Below are 20,831 nucleotides of genomic sequence, written 5' to 3' on the forward strand. Positions count from 1 at the left end.
AAGAGTATGAACCAGATCAAGGTCCTTTTGTCTGGGTTAACATTCAAGCTTTCGCCTTTGGTTTGAAATCACGAGCACATGCTGGCAAGGAACTCCATAATGCTGAGGTGGATAACAATACCTTGATGCAATTCATAGTGTCCATAACAATAAATCCTTTGAGTATCTCAAACAGCTTAGGTTTTTGTAAGGGTTTAATACCTATTAAGCTGGGTATACACTGCGAGATTTTGGAATGTGAAAGAACACGAAAGAATTAAAACAGTATCTTTGGCCTTGGCTCCAAAACAGCAGTCCTATTGTGCATAGTAAGAGAGGTTCAAAGTTGTCTATCTTACCTGGAAGGACACCTGGGACAAAATTTAAACACCACTCACATTGTGAGATGAATATCCTAAATTTCTGACACTGCTTCATATTTACACTTGTGGGAAAACAAAACTAAACTAAATATAAAACTAAATGCCTTAACAGATTATTGCTGCTTACTTGTGTTTACCAAGGACTGACATTGAAAAGAGACTTTAGTGACTACAATAAACTACGCTAAATACTACTACTACTACTACTACTACTACTTGTACTACTAAAGACTACTGATGGAAACTGTATAGCCCAGATAAACTTATTTGTAATGTACATTTAAAAATAAAGGTTAAATAAAAGCCTTTACCTTGGAACTGAAGATACAAAAAAAAAAGATATTATCTATCTCTCTCTCTCTCATATATATATATGTGTGTGTGTAAGAGAGAGAGAGAGAGAGAGAGAGTGTGCTGGGGCACTGTATTTTCTGTGCTTGTATGGGTTTCATTTGAGTGCTCTGGTTTCCCCCACAAGCCAAAGACATACTTCTTAAGTTATAATTGCTTGTTTTTAATAATTCTTTACGTTGTTTGTGTCACAACAGTCAGACATTTAAATGTCTGACCACCATGGGGTAAACATCTGTTAATCTAATAGTCCTAGTGTAAATGTATGGTAGTCTGTCTCTATGTATTGCCCCTGTGATCAACTGCCCAGGGTGTACCCTGCCTCTTGCCTTCTCCTGAGACATACTCTAGTGCCCATACTTGGACAAATGGTTAAGACAAAGGATGAAGATTTTGTTGATAAGAGTAGGATTTGAAATTTTGGGGGTCCTGGGAGAGGAGATTTAAAAGATCCCATCACGCACTCTCTCTCTCTCTCTTATTCATATATATATATATATATATATATATATATATATATATGAATGAGAGAGAGAGAGAGAGAGAGAGAGAGAGAGAGAGATAGGAGTATCAGTGCTGTGTTTTGAACACAGCAAGGCAGAATTTACTACCTTGCCTCATAAACAGAGTTACTGGTTAAAGTAGAAAAAAGAAAGTAAGACATTATAGACTACACAAGTAAAAAATATATGGTTTGACAGAATTGTTTGGGTTCTGAAACTGAAAAGGTTTGGACTTTTTTTGTCTTAGGTAAAAACAATACCATTAAAATTGATCACTTAGTTGCAAAAAAAAGCAATTACTTATGGCTTAAATGTAGTAAGGCCATATGGACTTTGAAGGCGCCTTGGTTTTTATGGATGCCTTTGTGTTGCAGACCTTCCCACCTGTCTGCTGTGTGTGTGTCTGACTGGCTCGGTGTACTGTGAGGAGGTCAGTCCAGACATGACCTCCATTCCCACACTACCTAAAGAAACAGCCTATCTGTATGCACGCTTCAACAAAATAAGAAAGATCAAAAACAAAGACTTTGCTCAAATTGGTAAGTCTTAACATGGTTACTCCAGAGTTTGTTGATTAATCCATCTGTTCAAAACTCAAGTTTCTGCTTAACATTCAGCAATTTAAATTTTTTTTTTTTTATTTATTTATTTTTTAATGGGATGTAGTCAGTTGTTGGACACAGATTCACAACAGGATATTATGTTAAGTGCTGGGGCACTGTATTTTCTGTGCTTGTATTGGTTTCATTTGAGTGCTCTGGTTTCCCCCACAAGCCAAAGACATATTTCTTAAGTTATAATTGCTTGTTTTTAATAATTCTTTACGTTGTTTGTGTCACAACAGTCAGACATTTAAATGTCTGACCACCATGGGGTAAACATCTGTTAATCTAATAGTCCTAGTGTAAATGTATGGTAGTCTGTCTCTATGTATTGCCCCTGTGATCAACTGCCCAGGGTGTACCCTGCCTCTTGCCTTCTTCCTGAGACATACTCTAGTGCCCATACTTGGACAAATGGTTAAGACAAAGGATGAAGATTTTGTTGATAAGAGTAGGATTTGAAATTTTGGGGGTCCTGGGAGAGGAGATTTAAAAGATCCCATCACCCACCAGTAGGAAAAATTATTAATCTAGTGCAAAACTTCAACCTTGTAAGTCAGAGTTTGCATATCTTGCCCTTTGCAGCACAGATATCTTCTTCATTGTAAACAGTCAACTATTATCTATACTAACCAAGGGACATGATAAGTCATTATTTGTACTGTATGACTTAGCTTTCAGTCATATGTATCAACTGCATGCTCACTTTTCTGTAATTGATTAAAGTAGCACAACTTCTTTGTTTCTTTTTTTTTTTTTTTTTTTAAACCCTCACCTATCAACAGTGACTTTAAAGAGGATCGACCTGACAGGGAATTTGATCTCCGAGATTGAAGATGGAGCCTTCTCCAAGCTAACCCTCCTGGAGGAATTGTCTCTGGCTGAGAATCAGCTGGTCAAACTTCCTGCACTCCCTGCCAAACTCACATCTTTCAATGCCAACTACAACAAACTCAAAACCAAAGGAGTGAAGGCTAATGCTTTCAAGGTACATCATGACCTCTACCAACAAACAAACAACTCTGGTGACTGATTTGGAGATAAAAAACCTAAAAAGTTTTACTAAAACATACAAATTGACAATGAGCCATGTCAACTGTCCTTAGCAGTGATCGCAAATATTTTACATGCTCCTGAAAGGGTAAATAATCTTGTTAACCACCTAATTGTATAAATACTCCAAGATACTATACTTTCCAGGTGAGATGAATATCAATGCTTGAATTTCTCAAAATGTTACCAGAGAATTATGACAAGGTATTATCTTTATATACAGTACACCATCAATTCAACACAGTGTTAGTACAACTAACTACTAAAGTTTATGTGTCTTGGCAGTCCAACTTTCTTTCTCCAAATCTTTTTTTGTTTCCAACAGAAACTCACCAAGCTGGTTAACCTGTACCTGTCCGACAACATGCTGGAGGCTGTTCCATACATCCCAGAGAGTGTTCGGATCTTACATCTTCAGGTTTCTATGTTTTATTAACATTGTATATAAAAAATACATTGATTTTGGTCACCAGTGACATCATCAAATTGGTACACAACTTGTGTTCTAGAGTAGGGTTTGATAAACTTCTCCATAGGGGCCTACTGTACTGAGTTCCACAGTAAAAACGCATACTGTGTGGCCCAAATGCAACAGCACTACTGCCAAATGGATTAAAGGAATGGTGCAGTTCCAGCATTTGCTAGTATGCACGAGGCTCCATGCAGATGCATGCCAACCAATTTTTCATGCCCACTCAGGAACATCTGCCAAGATGCACACAATGCACTTGCTATGCATGTGTGTAAATTTCAAAGAGCTATGAAAGGAAAGACTGTCTGTGGCGTCTGCAGCTGTTTGTGTCCATGCCTACAACTGAGCATGGGTTTGCTTAGAGACACTGCTGGGAAGTTAATTCCCTGTCTACCATCATGAAAAGACTGAATGTGTGCTATTTCAGCAGGAGAGCTTTGTTGCCTGTCATAACTTGTGACCATTAAGTACATGAATATCAGCCTTTATGTTTTTTTAATATGTGTAAAAAGAGCTTATTTGCCTTTCATCCACACACACTCGGTGACTCAAAAGCTTTGGAATTAACTAGTCTCTGCAACCCCAGTTATATTAGACACAAATTTAAAGTCAGACTAGAATGCCCTCCTTCTGTTTTCTCTCATTCTGAGATGATGACAGATCAATGTGGTCACCCCTACATTCACATCCAGACTGATCTCTGTTGCAAGTACTGGTCATATGTGGGAATGCCAAAATTAAAGTACAGCATGACTTTATTAGTTACTTTTGGGAATCACTCTACCCATTGTTGATCTCCAAGATCCATATCCGTTGGTACAACCCTTTTCTAGATTAAATTTAAAACCTGTAATTTTTATTAAAAGTGAGGTGTAAAAAAAGACTCTACCAATATTATTTTATTTTCTTCCAGAACAACAACATCACTGAGGTCAATGTGGACACCTTCTGCAGGTCCAATGACACCTATTACCTACGACCAAGTCTTAATGAGGTCCGCCTTGATGGCAACCCAGTGGTGCTGTCAAAATACCCCGACAACTTCACCTGTATGAAAGTACTGCCTGTTGGAAAGTACCGTTGAGGAGACTGAAATTTAACTGCACTCCCTTTGTTGCTGATGGAAGCTTTCCCACAACAAAGAGCTGGGAGACACCATGGTATTTTGGATTTGTGGAGCTGGTCCCACAGATGTCAACGTTTTTACTTCGGCAAACCTACAATCAGCATGTATCAGGTCAAAATCAAACCTCTGACTGGACTGAAGGTGTTCATTAACTCACCTAAAGGCCTTTTACTGACTGGTGGGCAGTAAAGGGAATTTCATCAGTGTAATTAATCTCAATATGCTTCAAACAACCAGTTTGTCTAACCACATTTAAAATTAGTGTTTCTACCAGTAATCAAAATAACAGAGTCAAAGCCGGCTGTCATGTATACTTGGCTTAATCCCTTATGTCTTTAAAATAACTGTAATGTGGTGTATTACCCTTGGTGCACTGAATCATTTTACACCTGCACACACATAACCATTGAAGTGGCAGTATTTGTTAGATTGTTGCAATTTCTAAGGCTTAAATCCCACAAGGACTTTCCTGGTAGCCTTAAAGCACCCTTTTCACAGGTAATAAAATGCTACTACAACTACTATAATCCTATAAATGAGTGCAGCAGTTTTAACAGTTCTACACTGACAGTCCAAGTTGTTGTTTCATTTTGACCTGCTGATTTACTACATGGATGAACCAATCTTAACAACAACAAAAAAAATCCCAAAACAAACAAAACTACTTGTGACCTTGAAACAACAGAAACACCTGCTGTCACAAATGAAGAGGCTTTCTTGCAGCCCAATGTCTTCACATTGTTAGTAGACTGTACCTAATTGTGAGCAGTAAGAAAATGTATTTATATTTCAAGTTATTTACTGTAAGCATCTTCATTTTTGCTGTTTTTGCTCATCTAAACAACTGACCTTTAACGCAAAATCTGACATTTCGAAGTTTTACCTAAAATTAGCAACAAAATACTACATCAAAAACAATAGATCTAAATGAATGGACCCAAGGCAGATTTTTCAGATTTACCTCTGAGTAAATTGTTTAATTGATGCATTAGTGATTATACTAATGCTTTATTTTTAAAGTCTCACATTCAGTTTCTTCACAATTAAATTGTCACAGCTGAATGAAAATTGTGGTACAAAAAGTATATTTAGACATTTTTAGTAAAGCCAAATCGAAACATTCTTGTGCTGATAACTGACATAATTCATGCTGTCTGGTCTGTATGTTTAATCTAGGACTCTGGCACGTTCCTGTATGGGAAGATCCATATTTATCACAAACTGACCCTTCATGCAACCCTGTTTTGATCCATGTGAGCTGTTCCTATCTTTACTTGTCTTTAAGAAAGTCATTACTGGACATTTTAGAGTCCTGACAACAGAAGGAGGGAAGAAGCAGGATTGAAGTAATTTTAGTTATACAAAAGGAATACTTGATATCTGCATGCTGATCTATATCTAGTAGATCTATATCTTCAATAGAACATTGTCACGTGTCCAAAAAAAAACCAACCCAACAACAACAACAACAACAAAAATATCCTAACTGGCCACAAATCTGTGATCATTGTTAACATTCCTCTTTACGTTAACTGTATGTAGCTTTAAGATATATATTTTTTCTTTGCTGATTAAAAACTACATTTCTTGAAATACAAGAATAATGTGTAAATACGTTAACTAAGTGAAAAGTGTGTTTTGTTCTGCTATTGTGTGGATTAATTGCACTTTTCATTATTCCATTAGACTTAAGTATTTTGTGACTTACCTTTGTTTTCTTAATTTATAGACTCCAGCAGAAATGAACTGGGGAACAATGTATCTATGAATTATAGTAATGTGAAAGTTACTCCTCTTGCTTCTATAGTGTCTTACGTTTGTTCCCAACTCTTCCCTACCATTAATTAAAATTAATTTAGAGATTATTACTGATGTGAATAAGATAGTGGTGTACAGGAATATGTTACATGGCTATGTTTGAAGATATTCTAATAAAGTTCAACTTTTTTTTAATATAATGTGTTTGAAATCAATATTAGAGTAAGCTTCACTTTAAAGCACTTTAGGTGGTTAGTTAGACTAGAAATTTACGGTAGAAATGCCAGTTAATTTTGAAAAATAATATTGTTTTCAATATATAAATTATATATTACAACAACATGAATGATGTTATGTAAGGGGTTTTAGAGGCGTCGTATATAAAGTGGTTTTGGTTTGGAACTTTAGTTTTTACTTATTGATATCACTGCTAAAAGGGACAAACACGTTTCATTTTTTTGGTGAGAATTTCATGTCAAAAGAATATATAAAAAATATATTTCTATAGTTACTTAGAAAATTCACAACCATGTTAAATATGTATTTTGCCCACTCTAATGGTGTTTTCAAGCTGCTGACAGCTACTATGTGTCCATTACACATTTATTACAATAGTAAAGTGAATAGTAGAAGATACTGATAATAGTGAACGACAATCAGTCCTTTTGTGACAGCTGCAACGATGGCACAACCATCAACGTCAATCAGTGTTCACAGTGAGTTGACTACAAATACAAAGAACTGTGGATGAAGAAAACACCAGGGGTAAGTAACAATGTTGTGTTCGAGGCAAGTAACAGCTTGTACATTAGACAAGTGTGCATGCTCCAGCTAATGATAGTAAGTTCTTGGTCATAATAAAGTACTGGAAAGACAGAAGTCAATTTTTACTTCAAACCACTAGCACAACAAACACAAACAGCAAAACAAAAATTGCTGAACTCAGCATGTGGGTATTGGTTTATGCATGTGTGGAGAAATTTCCAACTACCTATCCACAATACCGAAAACCCAGTTAGCACTGAAATTATATGTTGCTAATTATACCTGTTGATGTGTACGACAGAAACTGCCTCGTTAATGCTATCAGCCAGAAAAAACTTTAGGATTCTTGTGCAGAGATGTATGTCAGCTCCTCTGCTTCTGTATTTTTATATGTTTATTCCTCCAAGTACATGTTTTGTCTGTGTGTGTCATAAAAGCATGGAATACATAACAGCAAAACAGTTATGGCGGGAAATTTGTTTTTCCATACAAGACCTGAAAAAATGCAAGTAAAGCAAAATAAGTGTTTGGAACACATAGACCAGTATGGAAAATGTGGGTTAATCCTCCTTCAGCTCAGCCAACTTGGCAGAACTTTGCATTCTCCAAGTGAACAGGAGAATAGGTTCCACATTGCTTGTGCAGCTTGATGTACTATTTGATATTTCATTGCTACCTCTTCAACAAAGTCCCACCCTAATATCTCATATTATCATGCCCGCACCACTTCACACCTACTGCATTAACCCATGGTATTCTACGCTTTTCATTCCTCTTCAATTGTCTATCTCTGTAGTAAGTGTCACTTTTTGGAGGTGTTGTATTTTCACTATTTTCACTTTATAAAAAATATTCTCTGAAAATCAGATAACAGAAAAAAGACAACTCACATAGAATATAAAGGATGACCCATAATGATGAATCATCAACAGGAACATTTTTCCACCTATATCGATTCACCTAGGTATCCACATAGCCATTCTTTGTACATTCACCAAGTTTAACCTTAAGACATATGTCTCCATTAAATTTCTCTCACATTTAACCAAACCGCTCTTTATCTAGATAATCTATGTGCACTTCTTCACAATACCACTAGATGTCTACATGATCTCTCTGTATTTATTATCGACTACAATGGCCTACTTAGCCTGCTCAAAAGCAGAGGAGGATGCCTACTGGCAATATGTATGGGTCTGATTAGCTACTCTGTTAGCTCATGACGTACAGATCAGGTGGTTAAATTTGTTAGGTTTGTGAGGGCGAGTTTGCCGGACCGTCCATTTTGGTGCATGTGTGTTTTCACTTACTTGGAATTGTTGGAAAGTTCTGCTTCGGTCATCACATCTGTCTGAAAAAGTTCTTAAGGTCCTGAAGAATAGCAGAAGATCCCTGCTCTCCTCTACCCTGAAATTACATTGCACAGATCACTAAAGCAGTTTATTTAAGTCCCCCACCAAGTAGCCAAATGGCTCCAGCCCATGCCACATGAGTTTAACATTCATAGTTTGATTCCAAACAGGGACCTTGTGCACCTCTCTTCTTTTGATTTTTGTATGCCAATTTGCCCTTACTGGGCCAACAAAGGCAGAATGCAAAAATCATTAAGAACACTTTTTTAAGCTATCACAATCCTCAACAGTATCCTGGAAATACTGACTCAAAGTGTGCATGCATGTTAGTGTGCTATTGTTTGAGAGTTTGCACTTAAAACACAGTACAAGCTTGATGGTATGGTTATTACTTTGACAGGAATTTGGTCATAAACCAGGCTAGTCACTCCATACAAATTTATTTTATGTAAGAGTAAATATCCTCCAGCAGCCTACAGATGGCTGGTTGTGGTGGTGGAGGAAAGCGGTTGCAGTGATGTCAAAGGGGGAGCAGGAAAATTTTGTAGCTTATTTAGAGTGTCAGGTTGGTTTGTTTGGTTGATGGTATGAGGAGAATGAGGCAAGTTACAACAATTGGAAATCATTACTGCCATTAATGTCTGTATAAACAATCTTGAAGAAAATAACAACTTAGCAATCCATAAGGGTTTTCTTAATGTTATAATTTTAACGACAGCACCTAAACAATTTCATGCAATAAATAAATACAATGAACATAAAAACTAGGTTTTGATTTCTCCACTGTTCTGGAAAAAGGAGACACCATTAGGGCTGGGCCATATCATACCGTTCACAGTAATACCGGTATAATGTTGGGCAACGATAAGAAAATGAAATATTGCAATAGAATATGGGTAAAACGCGCATGCGCAGTGCCTTTGTTTTCATACGCACATAGCGGAAAAAGCATGGCGGCGACGCAGAATGAGAAGAGCGAAAGTGGATCGTTGAATGAAACAGATGAACCAGAATTGGTTTTTAAAAATGCTGCAACTTCAGTGATGTGGAACTGGGTTAGCTTTAGTCCGTCAGATACACAACAAAGCACTATTTTTGGTAGCGCATGCTAGCGGGCCGTCGTTATTACAATGTTTTTTGGAAAATATGGCACACTTAAAATCAATCCTTTGATTTTTCTGAAAATCGGCAGTGCCCCTTATAATCCCATGTGCCTTATGTATGAATTCTGGTTGTGTTCACTGACCTCGAAACGATTTTATGTGGTACACGGCACTCGAAAGCCAGTCGAATGATTTAGTACAACTTTGCTAAGCTACGAACCCGCACCGCTTGATGGATTGTCAGAGCATTACGGCTATCGTAGGCAGGAGCCTCGCGGAGTGATACATACTGTGCTTCAACATAATATTACCGTACTGTGTGTGTATAACCTCTTTTTAAGTTTTGTGGATATTATATATGGTTATGCTGAGGATATGTCGGCCAATTTCCATTGGAAATGCCTTTTGGTTAAACTGTGAGCAAGGAATTTGCACTTGCACTGTTAAATTTTTATATAACTTTAATGCAGATAAAAGCTGCTTGTTTAAGTGAAAATACATTGATGGGTTGGGTTTCTTTTTGCACTAATAAAGTTGTGGAGTTGTAAAGTGTTTTGTCTAGTGTCAATTATATCGTCAGTTATATCGTTATCGCAAATTTTCAAATGTATATCGTGATAAATATTTTTGGTCATATCGCCCTGCTCTAGACACCATATTGACCTGAATAAAAGTGAAAGTTGCAATCGATTAAAATATACAATTATAAGTTCAGATATTGCTGGAGAGTTTGCAAGTTTTATTTGCAGACTTCAAGTTGTTACCATTTGTTTTGAGCCTGTTTATGTCAAAGTTAATCAGTAGTAAAATTGTTTTATGAGGCCGGTTTAGCCTGTAGCAGATTGTAAAGGCTCAGGTAAGACATTCTTCTGCCATGAAATACATTAATAACACCAAACACTTCCCTCTAAATATATCACCTAACTAATTGGAAAACCTCTTAAAAGCCCTGAGAATATGCTTTTTCAACAAGATAAACCTTTAAACAAATAAGAGAGTCCTGACAGATCCATTTAAATGACTGTTGTCAAATTATTATAACTTATATAGGTAAAAACAGGTTTTAGAAAGCTGTCTTGGTGATTAATCTTAATTGTAATTTAAATATACTTATACAAGAAATACATTGTCTAAAGAGGTAGTTTGCAAAAAAAATGCCTACTTCTATATAATGTGTTGTATGTCATAACAGAAATGGCAAAAAAAAAGTATTTGTTTTGGTCTGTCTGAGTGAAAGTGGGACATTCAGTTAAAGGATTTCCAGAGTTTTCCATGGGGGCCCGGGGCTAGACGGCAGCCGGGTTAAATTTCCAGATGATGTTATTCCACACAGACCTGATGGAAACATGGCAGCACCCTGCCATATAATGGAGGAGGACCAGAAAGACAGAGAGAGGAAAAGAGAGGGAGAATAGGACCAATGCCTAGTTTGACTGATTTAGTTCTACTGCTTCTGAAGAATCTATAAAATATTCTGTGTACACTGGTAGTAAATCCAATCAGCTTGCTATCAAGTAAGATCTGGAAGGAAAAAACAAAAAACAAACCATACTGGGAGGATATGGTTGGGGTCATCACCGATGATGACTTGGATTTACAGGATTAATAATGCAAAGTTCTCCAAATTACTGGATGCATTTTGTACAAAAAGATGCACACGTGACATAACAGTTGCTGCACCTTTAAAGCAACAGCTGTTGAAAAAACAAATCTGTCTTTGAGAGGCAAAGCTGATGAATATCTCCTGCTCCTATAATGACCTCAACACAGTGTGCACAATTTCCTGACACAATCAGTCTGACAAGTTAAACTGCACTTCAGAAAACTGACAGCCTGACGGTGTTTCCCCCACTGGAGGCTAGAAGTCAAAACAGTTCATAAATAAGCTGGCCTGGATCTCCACACGACAAACATCTATAAAAGAGTCTGTCTGATATAATCTTCTTTAAATCCAGTCCTTTAAATCTATCCCAGACTGCAGAACACCAACAGTGTTTCACATCAGTTACCCCCGAAAACAAAGAAACCTCTCGGTTTTGAAGACGCCAAGATATTACATAGCAAATTTATTTAAACTTGACTTAAAAGCCTGAAACAGTTGTATTGTAACCTGCTGTACAGCTGCCAACACATAACCTCACCTGCCTGAAAGTTTCTCTCAATACAGATACAAAATGACTCATTATTAGCTAATAATGACAATCCGCAGCATCTTTCTCACCTTCAGCACTTTTTACAGCCTTGAGTAACTGCAGAGATTCTGTATTTCACTGTGAATACTATCAAAACATGGGTGGCCACAGAGAAGTGCTGTGCTACTTTTAATACTAACAGAGTTAAGAGATCACTTCAGTGAGCCAGTGGGACAAATGTGAAAACAATATATGTGCGCTGGTTTAATACAATGAACAAAGGTCCTACTGTCAGTATTTATCTTCAACAGTTCAGACCACATTGATTTTACAAAGATTATCCATCTGATTTGGATAGACTCTCTCTCTCTCACACACACACACACACACACACACACACACACACACACACACACACACACACACACACACACACACACACACACACACACACACACACACACACACACACACACAGAGAGAGAGAGAGAGAGAGAGTTTCTGACAAGGCACCAGTGTCTTGAATCATTATCTCAAGTATTTTTCCATCTGTTGTTTGCCAAATTCTTCAGACTGGGCCACACAATCCAGATGTGGTCTGGCCTCAGATATAGAGCAAATCAGACTTCTGCTCTTTGCTGCTGATTCACTGACAGACCAGGCGCTTTCTGGCAGATTGCGGTCATAGGGACAGAAAATGCACCTGGGTATATAAAAACCACGTTTAGTCTATAATCCACAAACAAAGAGAACATCAGTTTGATTTTACAGCAGAAAACTGCTCGTCTGCACAGCAAAATACCATAATATACAGTCATGTGAGAAAATGAGGACACCCTTTGAAAGCCTGTATACTTAAAATATATTTGGAGATGTGGATATTTAATATCAAGTTTAATGATACTGAGGGATCCAAATAATATAACTAAACAATTAAAAAATAAGATAAGCCTTTCTAAAACTTTATGTGAAATGTAATTTTAAAAGAATGCAATTTCTGGTGAGGAATAAATTAGGACACCCCCACTTATTATCCCACTTAAAATGGTTAAAATCACACACACAGGTGTATCTTGTCAGGTGCACATGATCAGTACATCATTAACCAGGATTTTAAAGGAGCCTTGCCCTATTTAGTTTGGTGTGCTCCTGACTGTTGAAGTGTTGAAGTGAACGCCATGGTGAGATATAAAGAGCTGTCTGATGCCCTCAGAAAGAAGATTGTGGCTGCTTATGAGTCTGGTAAGGGATTTAAAAAGATCTCAAAAGAATTCGACATCAGCCATTCCACCACCATCAATTGTTTACAAGTGGAGGACATTCGAAACAACTGCCATCATGCTCAGGTCTGGCCGTCCAAGCAAATTTTCCCCAAGAGCAGATCGCAAGATGCTCAAAGAAGTCATCCAAAATCCTAAAATGTCATCATGGGAACTACAGCAGGCTCTGGCTACTGTCGATGTGAAAGTGCATCACCCTACTATCAGAAAAACACAAGTTTGATTTTCATGAGAGGTGTGCAAGGAGGAAACCTTGGCTCTCTAAGAGAAACATTAAGGCCAGACTGAAGTTTGCCAGAGCGAACGTAGACAAAGACCATGACTTCTGGAATAATGTTCTTTGGACAGATGAGTCTAAAATTGAATTATTTGGACACCAGAACAGTAGACATCCATAGTCCTGGAATGGCCAAGTCAAAGCCCTGATCTTAATCCTATTGAGATGCTGTGAGGTGACTTGAAACGGGCTGTACATGCAAGAAAACCCTCAAACATCACACAGCTGAGAGAATTCTGTGTTGAGGAGTGGGGCAAACTTTCTTCTGATCGATGTCAGAGACTGGTAAAAGGCTACAAAAGGCGTCTCGCTGAAGTTATATCAGCCAAAGGGGGCAACACTAGTTATTAGGGGACAGGGTCTCCTAACCTTTTCCTCCATTAAAATGCACCACTTTGGTGCACGCAACAATAATCTAGTTCACTCAGAGCACAGCAGGAGATTCAATGGAATTAAAAAAGAAATGAAGAAATAGAAATAAATAGTATTTGTGGGAATGTACTTATCCAGCACAAAACACATTTACCGTTGGATTTATGAAATGTGTGCACCAGCCTATTTGTTCTTACCAACTTGTGTATAAACGAATATCTGCATACCCGTTTCCTTCAAGATGAAGTAGAGAAAGTGGTGGAATTGGTTTAAATCACAAGGTTAAAAACTACCTTGTGACTACATTTACGATTTTGTTTTGCTTACATGCAATTATATTTTTTATCTATTTGATTGCAATTCTGTACATATGGTGGCTTATGGTGTTTAGGAAAACAATCAATAATCTAAGAAATAATAAGATATAATAATAAAAATATTTAATATTACTATTAGTAGTACTTTTTAAAAAAAAATTATATTGATTGTATATTGTATATTGTACTCATTTTAAAGACTTGTGTTTGAAATTTCCTAACAGAGCCAGGCCATCATTTGTGGTAAATGGCAATCGGACTGGTTCTATAACACTTTTCTACTCTTTTTCTACTTTACTGTGTACTTAAAGCACTTTATATACCACGTCTCATTCACCCACACAACATTCACACTCTGATGAATGCATGGGAAGCAATTCTGAGTTCTGTATCTTGCTTAAGGGCACTTTGGTATTTGCAGACTGAAACAGTGAGATATTTGAACCACAACCACCTGCCTGGCCACAAAAACCCTCTAAATTTGTTTGAGTGTTAGAGTACGAACAAATTCAGGCATGAACATACTAATAAATCCTGATTTGTTCATGCGCTTGATTTACGCACAAATACGTGCGTAGGCACTGTTAATAACTTGTCATTTACTTACTAGCTATAGTTTTTAAAGAAACATGCACTTCTCTTGTTAAACACACAAGCAAAACCAAAAGTTTCACTAGACCATGGTGTCAAACCTTTTCCACAGTCCATATTAGCTTCTCTTCACTGGCCTACTGTTAAATCCTGAACTTAAATTCTGCATGATCAAGCCCTGTCATATATTAACAGTATTAGATTATTCCAAAAAAGCACTTAGCTTCAGACTACAGGTTTACTTGTGGTTCCTAGAGTTTCTAAAAGTAGACTGGGAGGCAGAGCTTTCAGGTATCAGGTCCATTTCCTGTGGAACCAGCTCCCAGTTTGGATTTGAGAGAGACACTATGTATACTTTTAAGATTAGGTTAAAACTTTCTTTTATGCTAAAGCTTACAGTAAGGGTTAGACCAGATAACCCAAGACCATCTCTTAGTTATGTTGCAATAGATTTTGGTTGCTGGGTGCTTCCAATGATGCACTGAGTATTTCTTCTTCACTCAACAATTTTCTTTCCATGTGTTTAATCATCACTATTGCATTTAGAGGTTTAAACCAGCATTAGTAATGATTAAACTCTGACTCTCTCCCTCGGCTCTCTTTTCTTTCCCCTCATGGCAGATGGATGGCCCTCCCTGAGCCCGGTTCTGCTGGACGTTTCTTCCTGTTAAAAGGTTTCTCCTTTACCATCAGGGAAGCACTTGGTGACAGTGGGATTCTTAGGGTGTTCCCTCTAATATTGTTGGGTCTTTACCCTACAATATAAACCTGAACTTCTCAGCTGGTAGAAGACAATAAGGGTGGAACATTACTTAAAGACAAGAAGAAACCTTATTAAAGGTTAAATGGGGATTCTAGACAGAAATATAATTTGCAACCCAGTGGGTTTGATAGCAATTAACATTTTTTTCTTGCTGTGTAAAAAGCACCTGCTGGGGAAAAACAGTGACTAAAGCTCCAAGCATCACTGAGTAAGCCTATAATAAGACCAAATTCAGCTCAGATACATTGGACAGTCACAGCAGGAAAAGAGTGGGTGTAATTAATATTATAGATGGCTCTGCTCCATTTACAGGTGTTTGTGCCAGTATGCAACACACCTAGAAGGAATCCAGCCTTTATAAATGTAATGAGTAACACCTGTGCTGTTTGTCTTTGGAAAGGCTTGCCATTTGTGAGACCAAGAATGAGTAAGTGTGAGTGAGAAGGTTCGGCCTGAAGAGAGATGTTTGCTGTGTGACAATTTCATCTACTTTAATAAGCACTTCAGTTAAATTATACAGGCAGCTTCATTCTGACAGGGATAACAACCAATATTAAACATGTGGAGCTGGACCAGACAGACAGACAGAGTGTAAATAAATGAGAAACTGACCACAGTAATTGGCCAAAGGTATGGAAGTTAAGGAACATGTGTATTTAGCATGTCTATTTAGACCAAATTTTTCATCCATTACATTACTTTTTCTGTCACTTTCTATGTGACCAACCAGGTGGAACACTATAAATGTCTTTAAGAAATGTCTGTCCAAAAACATGCCACTTACTCAATATTTAAATGATTCTTCATGTTTTGCTCTTCCTGAAGTGAACAGCTCTGCCTTTGAGTACAGTTCTTTAGAACACAGGTTAACTGTTAATTCATTCACCTTGACAAGAAGCTGCTGAAGTTTTGCAGGTCACTTGAATCGAGCACCACATTCAGATCGCCGATGGTCCTCTTTGATCTCTCACTGTCCTGCAGGAAATAACACACAATCCATTATTCAGTTACAGCACAATGAGTCACTTTAATTACAGTGACCAGTTTCACCCATCTGTGTTGCTCTGCTTTAAACACTTTGTCAGATTAAGAGAATGTCACGCTGACATGTCATGCATGGCCCTTCGGATTTCACTATTGTCCAATTATAAGAACTCACAAAAGCAAAGCAAAACAATACAACAGAAGTGACTGAACTCAAATCTCCTCTTGAATTTTAATCTCTATTATATAATTATTCTTGAGTTAAACTGGTTTCATTTCTCTTACAGATTCAAACAGCTGAGTAAGCATTTGCAGTTCAGTGTCTGGACTATATATATTATATTATATAACTGATATATAATCAGTCAAGTTTCTAAGCTACACTTTCACCATATCTTTTCATCATCGTTAATGTGATCAGGAGCAAAATGCGGGTAATAAACAATGGGCAGATGAGTGGTGACACATAATAGCTTAACAAATTAAGCCTGTTTTTCAGTTCCCTCAATGTGAGAAGCAAAACAAAACTGATCATTTAGCCTTATTAAATTGGGGAAAATATTTTCAGGAAAAGCCAAGGGCCCAGTTGATGCTCTAAAGAAATAGTTCAGAGCATTCACAATCCATAATATGTATTATTTTTACTCACCTGTTTGTATTTTAACTAAATATACAAGAAAACCTTGATTTTTATCTAACCTTTGGTAAATTTCTAAATGTTTTACAGAGTTAGGTTAGCCATTTCACCCCACCCCACCAGCCTTCATGCTGAATTTGGCTTCGACTAAACAGCTCTTTCTCTGTGTTAATGAAAAAGGTGTTTTTTAAATATATATATATATATATATATATATATATATATATATATATATATATATATATATATATATATATATATGGAGATACTCTCAAGATTGGTTTCAATGTGTTACAACAAACAAAACAATTTAAGGTTACTGGAAGTTGTGCTAGTCCACATTAAGGTGCAATAAAGAGGTCAGTAAACATTAAACTACAATTAAGGGTAAGAAGAGACGGTTTCAAATCAACAAAACAATTACTATTCTCATTAAAACAAGTTAAAACCCTTTGGATAATTGTAATTTTAATAACATTTTGTGAGCCATGCAGGAGAAAAGCTTTAAATAAAACCATCTGCTTGCTCTAATAGTCAGTGCAGTTAGAATTAAAACCAGAAAACAAACAATTAAAGTCTTTACTGAGTTACTTATGTCTCTTTACTGAGTTACTTATGTCAAAAGGTATGGGTAAAATCTGCATCTTAAATGACTTCACGAAACAGCTTATATACATTATCCCTAAAGCCCAGCTTCACTGGTGGCCAAATGAGCTAAAATTAAAACCAGAAGACTTCTGGACCAACATGAAGCTGGTTTATTGGTCATTATACTGCACAATAAATTTAAAATTACTGTTAACTTTACATTTACACTATTAGCTGATGTTGAATTGTCTTTTTTTTTTTTATGTGACAGTCAAAAACGGGATTCTAACACGCCTAGATATGAGGTAGGATATAAAACTTCAGAACTTTTTTGTTACAGATACAAATGTAGCCTGAAAGAGCTCCAAGTGCTGAAAGTTGTCCTCGTGTGTTCGGTTACGTTCACAATTTTGAAAATAAATATACACCTGATTTAGCCATTTTTGCAAGTTACAAATCATTTAGGAGGATACTGTGTTCAGGCACCTGCAGCCTTTTAAAACATGTTAACATTTCCCAGGTAAGCTACTGGTGAATATCATAATCATAGTTTTATTATTGTTACTGAATATCAGACATCATCACAAGAATTGTAAAACAACACCACTCATCAGTGAAACACTAAGGCACATGGCTTTGTCACCCTCTGCTGGCTGGACACAGCACTCCAGAAAGAATTCAGTATGGTTTTTGTCTCTGAGAATGTTTATATACCTTATTTTCTACTTTAGTTAAAGATTGAAACAAGTTTCATCTGTCGCAAATTAAAGTGGAGTAAAATTAAGGCAACACCAGTCTTTGTATGATCAAAACCTTAAACAGATTGTGCATAAGACAAGTAGAGATACATGTGAATACTAATAATAATAATAGCCTATAACAATAACAACTAATAATCTATACAGTCCCAAGCTAAAGCCACGATTTTAGTTAATTTTTAAAATAATAAGTTTTATTAAGACTGAGATTTTGAGTATTTGAGCCAACATATCTACAACATGCAGACTCAACTGGACTTAAACACCAAGTCTGGGTCACAGTGACAGCTACATATATGGTTACACAATAATAATAATAATAACAATAATAATAATAATAATAATAGGTTAAAAAGCAGAAAATCAGACACTAGATGGGTTAGAAATATGGACACAAGATAAAATAAGCTGAAAAGTACTTGCAAAAATCAAAGCAAGAGTTCGATGAACAGTTTCAGACTGGAGGAAAACTACAATCCATAAACAAGAACGGAAGGAAATATAACAACTCACCTTGATCTCGGAAAGCTGAAACTCGACCTGGAAGACCAGTTCAGAGCAGTTACCCGACAAAGAGAGCTGCTGAACCAGCTTTCTGCCACCTAACATACACAAATGCAATTATTTTTAGATCTATCATTTCATACCAAAATCCACTAAAGGGACCTTAAAGCCTACAGTGCACTGTGTTCCAAAAGAATGTTGTTCATGTATTATTTACATTCATGGTAGAAGCCTGTCTTTTTTGGCATACAGTCACATATACGTTTTTGATCAGTGTCAATCATGCAGGCACAAACCAAATGAATATTGTTTAGCTCATCAAAACCTTGCAGATAATGGGAAAAAACAAACAAAAATACAAACAAAAACAAATCAAACAACAAAAAATAAAATAAAAATACATTATATACTAAACTACACAGGGAACAAATTAAAACACTAAATGACATAAATAATTAAGATGCATCAGATTTATATTCTGATGGAATCTTAATCTTCTATTTAATACATAACAGGTCAGATGGCAGTGAAGACTGTGGTTTGAGACCCTGCTCTTACTGTTTTGTAGAGTCTTTGTGGTGCAGCTGTTCAAAGTGATGCCATTAATTTCTGTCTGCAGTTTCACATCCTCCTCCAGCTCCTCCAGCTCCTCTTTGAGTCTGGACATCACCATCTCCTTCCCTCCTTCTTGTCTCTGCCCGCACATGAACACTCTGTGAAGCCAAATAATTTATGATGTAAAGCTGTAGACAGATTTCGCAAAATGCAGAACAAAAATTAAACTCACAGAGCATTTTCCATTTGTTGGCTGTAGTGGAACGTTATGTCCTTATTGATTTCCTGTTGTTGGTGCTGCAGCGATTCAACTTCAGCTTGAAGACGCTCGATCTCAGACTCAAGCACCTTCACCTCCTCGGTGTTCTCATCACTCATCTTCTCCATCTTGAATGTTAAAAATCAAATGATTTAGTTAAAACAAAGACACGCATATTAGTTTGCCAGCACAACTTTATAACTTATAAAAAAGTATCAATTTGAAATTTACAGATTAAAACCACAAATCTACAGGAAAAGAAAGAAAAAAAATTGTATTTAGAAGAATTACATATTTTCAATCTGAAAAGTTGGATCAACTTCATTATATTACAGACATTGCTAATTTTCATTTAATATCAGTTAATAATCTAATCAACCAATAATTTTATACTAATTATTGGATGCAATAAAGAAATGGTTTTGACTCTAACAGAAAATCACTGTTTTACCACAAACAACCCTACTTTCCTTCTCTTAACTCTCTCGTCATGGGTGCTTGTTCCAGTTTAGGTTAATCCAGCTTTGCAGAGTGAAGTGATAGGAATCCATGACGCTTGGACTAATAGGGTAGCTTTGCATTTGAATTCAAAATTAATCTCTCTTTATTTGACACTGGTGAAACTCCTTATTTTATCCTCTCCCTTTCAATTAACTTTAGTCAGACGAATTTACTGAAACGGTGAAAAGTGAACACAGCACCACTCAAGAGGTACTTTTTCGAGACTTTTAAACTATAAACGCACCAGTTAAGAAAAAAGGTGTCAAAGTGGTTACGCTTTCATTAGTTGAACCAGTAAATCCCGGCTAACGAGACACTATAAAAATAACAACAACGTTAACAACAACAGACAAACTTTCGAGCTAACTTTCCACAGCTGTTTCCGTTGTGAAGAAGAAGTGTTTTTAACAATTCACAGTTCTATGTCAGTAGCTGATATAAAAGAGTTCTGCCATTATTAAGTAATGATTATCTGTATTTACCTGTTTGTTTTCCGTTTCTTAGCAGATGGAACCGAGCACTTCGGAAACTCGCGCCCTGTGGATTCTACCACTTTTCTAAAATCCGAGGGGGGAAGAAATTGCCTCCTTGAATAACAGTCACGCCAGCACTATGGCTCTGTTAAAACAAATACTACTGTTGTATACATGTTTGCATTTTAAAGTACATATAAGTGTTTTATCATCGCAAATGAGCCACAAAATCATAGCCCACCAGGAATTTGGGTGACTCCTTCACCCCACGTAGAAATAATGGAAATCCGCAGCTGTACCTAGTGTGTATTATTTTTTCTCCTTTATCAATAAAATGGAATATAACAATTATATGTTAATTAGCTTTCTTAAGTAAACACTTTTATAATTAAA

General features: G+C 36.6%; 2 protein-coding genes across 6 annotated transcripts in view; one reads left to right on the forward strand and one right to left on the reverse strand.

The window, feature by feature from the left end:
* The window catches only part of LOC120716976 (centromere protein P), a 142,350-nt gene extending 121,563 nt beyond the window's left edge, over positions 1 to 20,787 (reverse strand). The window contains exons 1-7 of one of the 5 annotated variants that reach the window (XM_040004739.1): positions 20,680 to 20,778; positions 20,448 to 20,583; positions 19,438 to 19,592; positions 19,209 to 19,363; positions 18,660 to 18,748; positions 16,066 to 16,154; positions 8,303 to 8,399 (exon numbers count right to left, since the gene is read on the reverse strand). In XM_040004739.1, coding sequence (XP_039860673.1) covers positions 8,303 to 8,399; positions 16,066 to 16,154; positions 18,660 to 18,748; positions 19,209 to 19,363; positions 19,438 to 19,592 — 585 coding nt within the window. In that variant the 5' untranslated portion in view covers positions 20,448 to 20,583; positions 20,680 to 20,778. The other 4 variants (XM_040004774.1, XM_040004748.1, XM_040004755.1 and 1 more) reach the window with 4 other exon arrangements.
* Positions 1,484 to 6,422, forward strand: ogna (osteoglycin, paralog a). The gene is made up of 4 exons (XM_040004786.1): positions 1,484 to 1,755; positions 2,604 to 2,806; positions 3,197 to 3,289; positions 4,257 to 6,422. Exons 1-4 carry the CDS (start codon positions 1,659 to 1,661, stop codon positions 4,425 to 4,427), a joined length of 564 nt encoding a protein of 187 aa, XP_039860720.1. The 5' UTR covers positions 1,484 to 1,658; the 3' UTR covers positions 4,428 to 6,422.
* Positions 20,788 to 20,831: the final 44 nt, after the last annotated feature.

The sequence above is a fragment of the Simochromis diagramma genome, unplaced genomic scaffold (assembly GCF_900408965.1).
Source record: "Simochromis diagramma unplaced genomic scaffold, fSimDia1.1 OVJJ01000320.1, whole genome shotgun sequence".
Classification (NCBI taxonomy): domain Eukaryota; kingdom Metazoa; phylum Chordata; class Actinopteri; order Cichliformes; family Cichlidae; genus Simochromis; species Simochromis diagramma.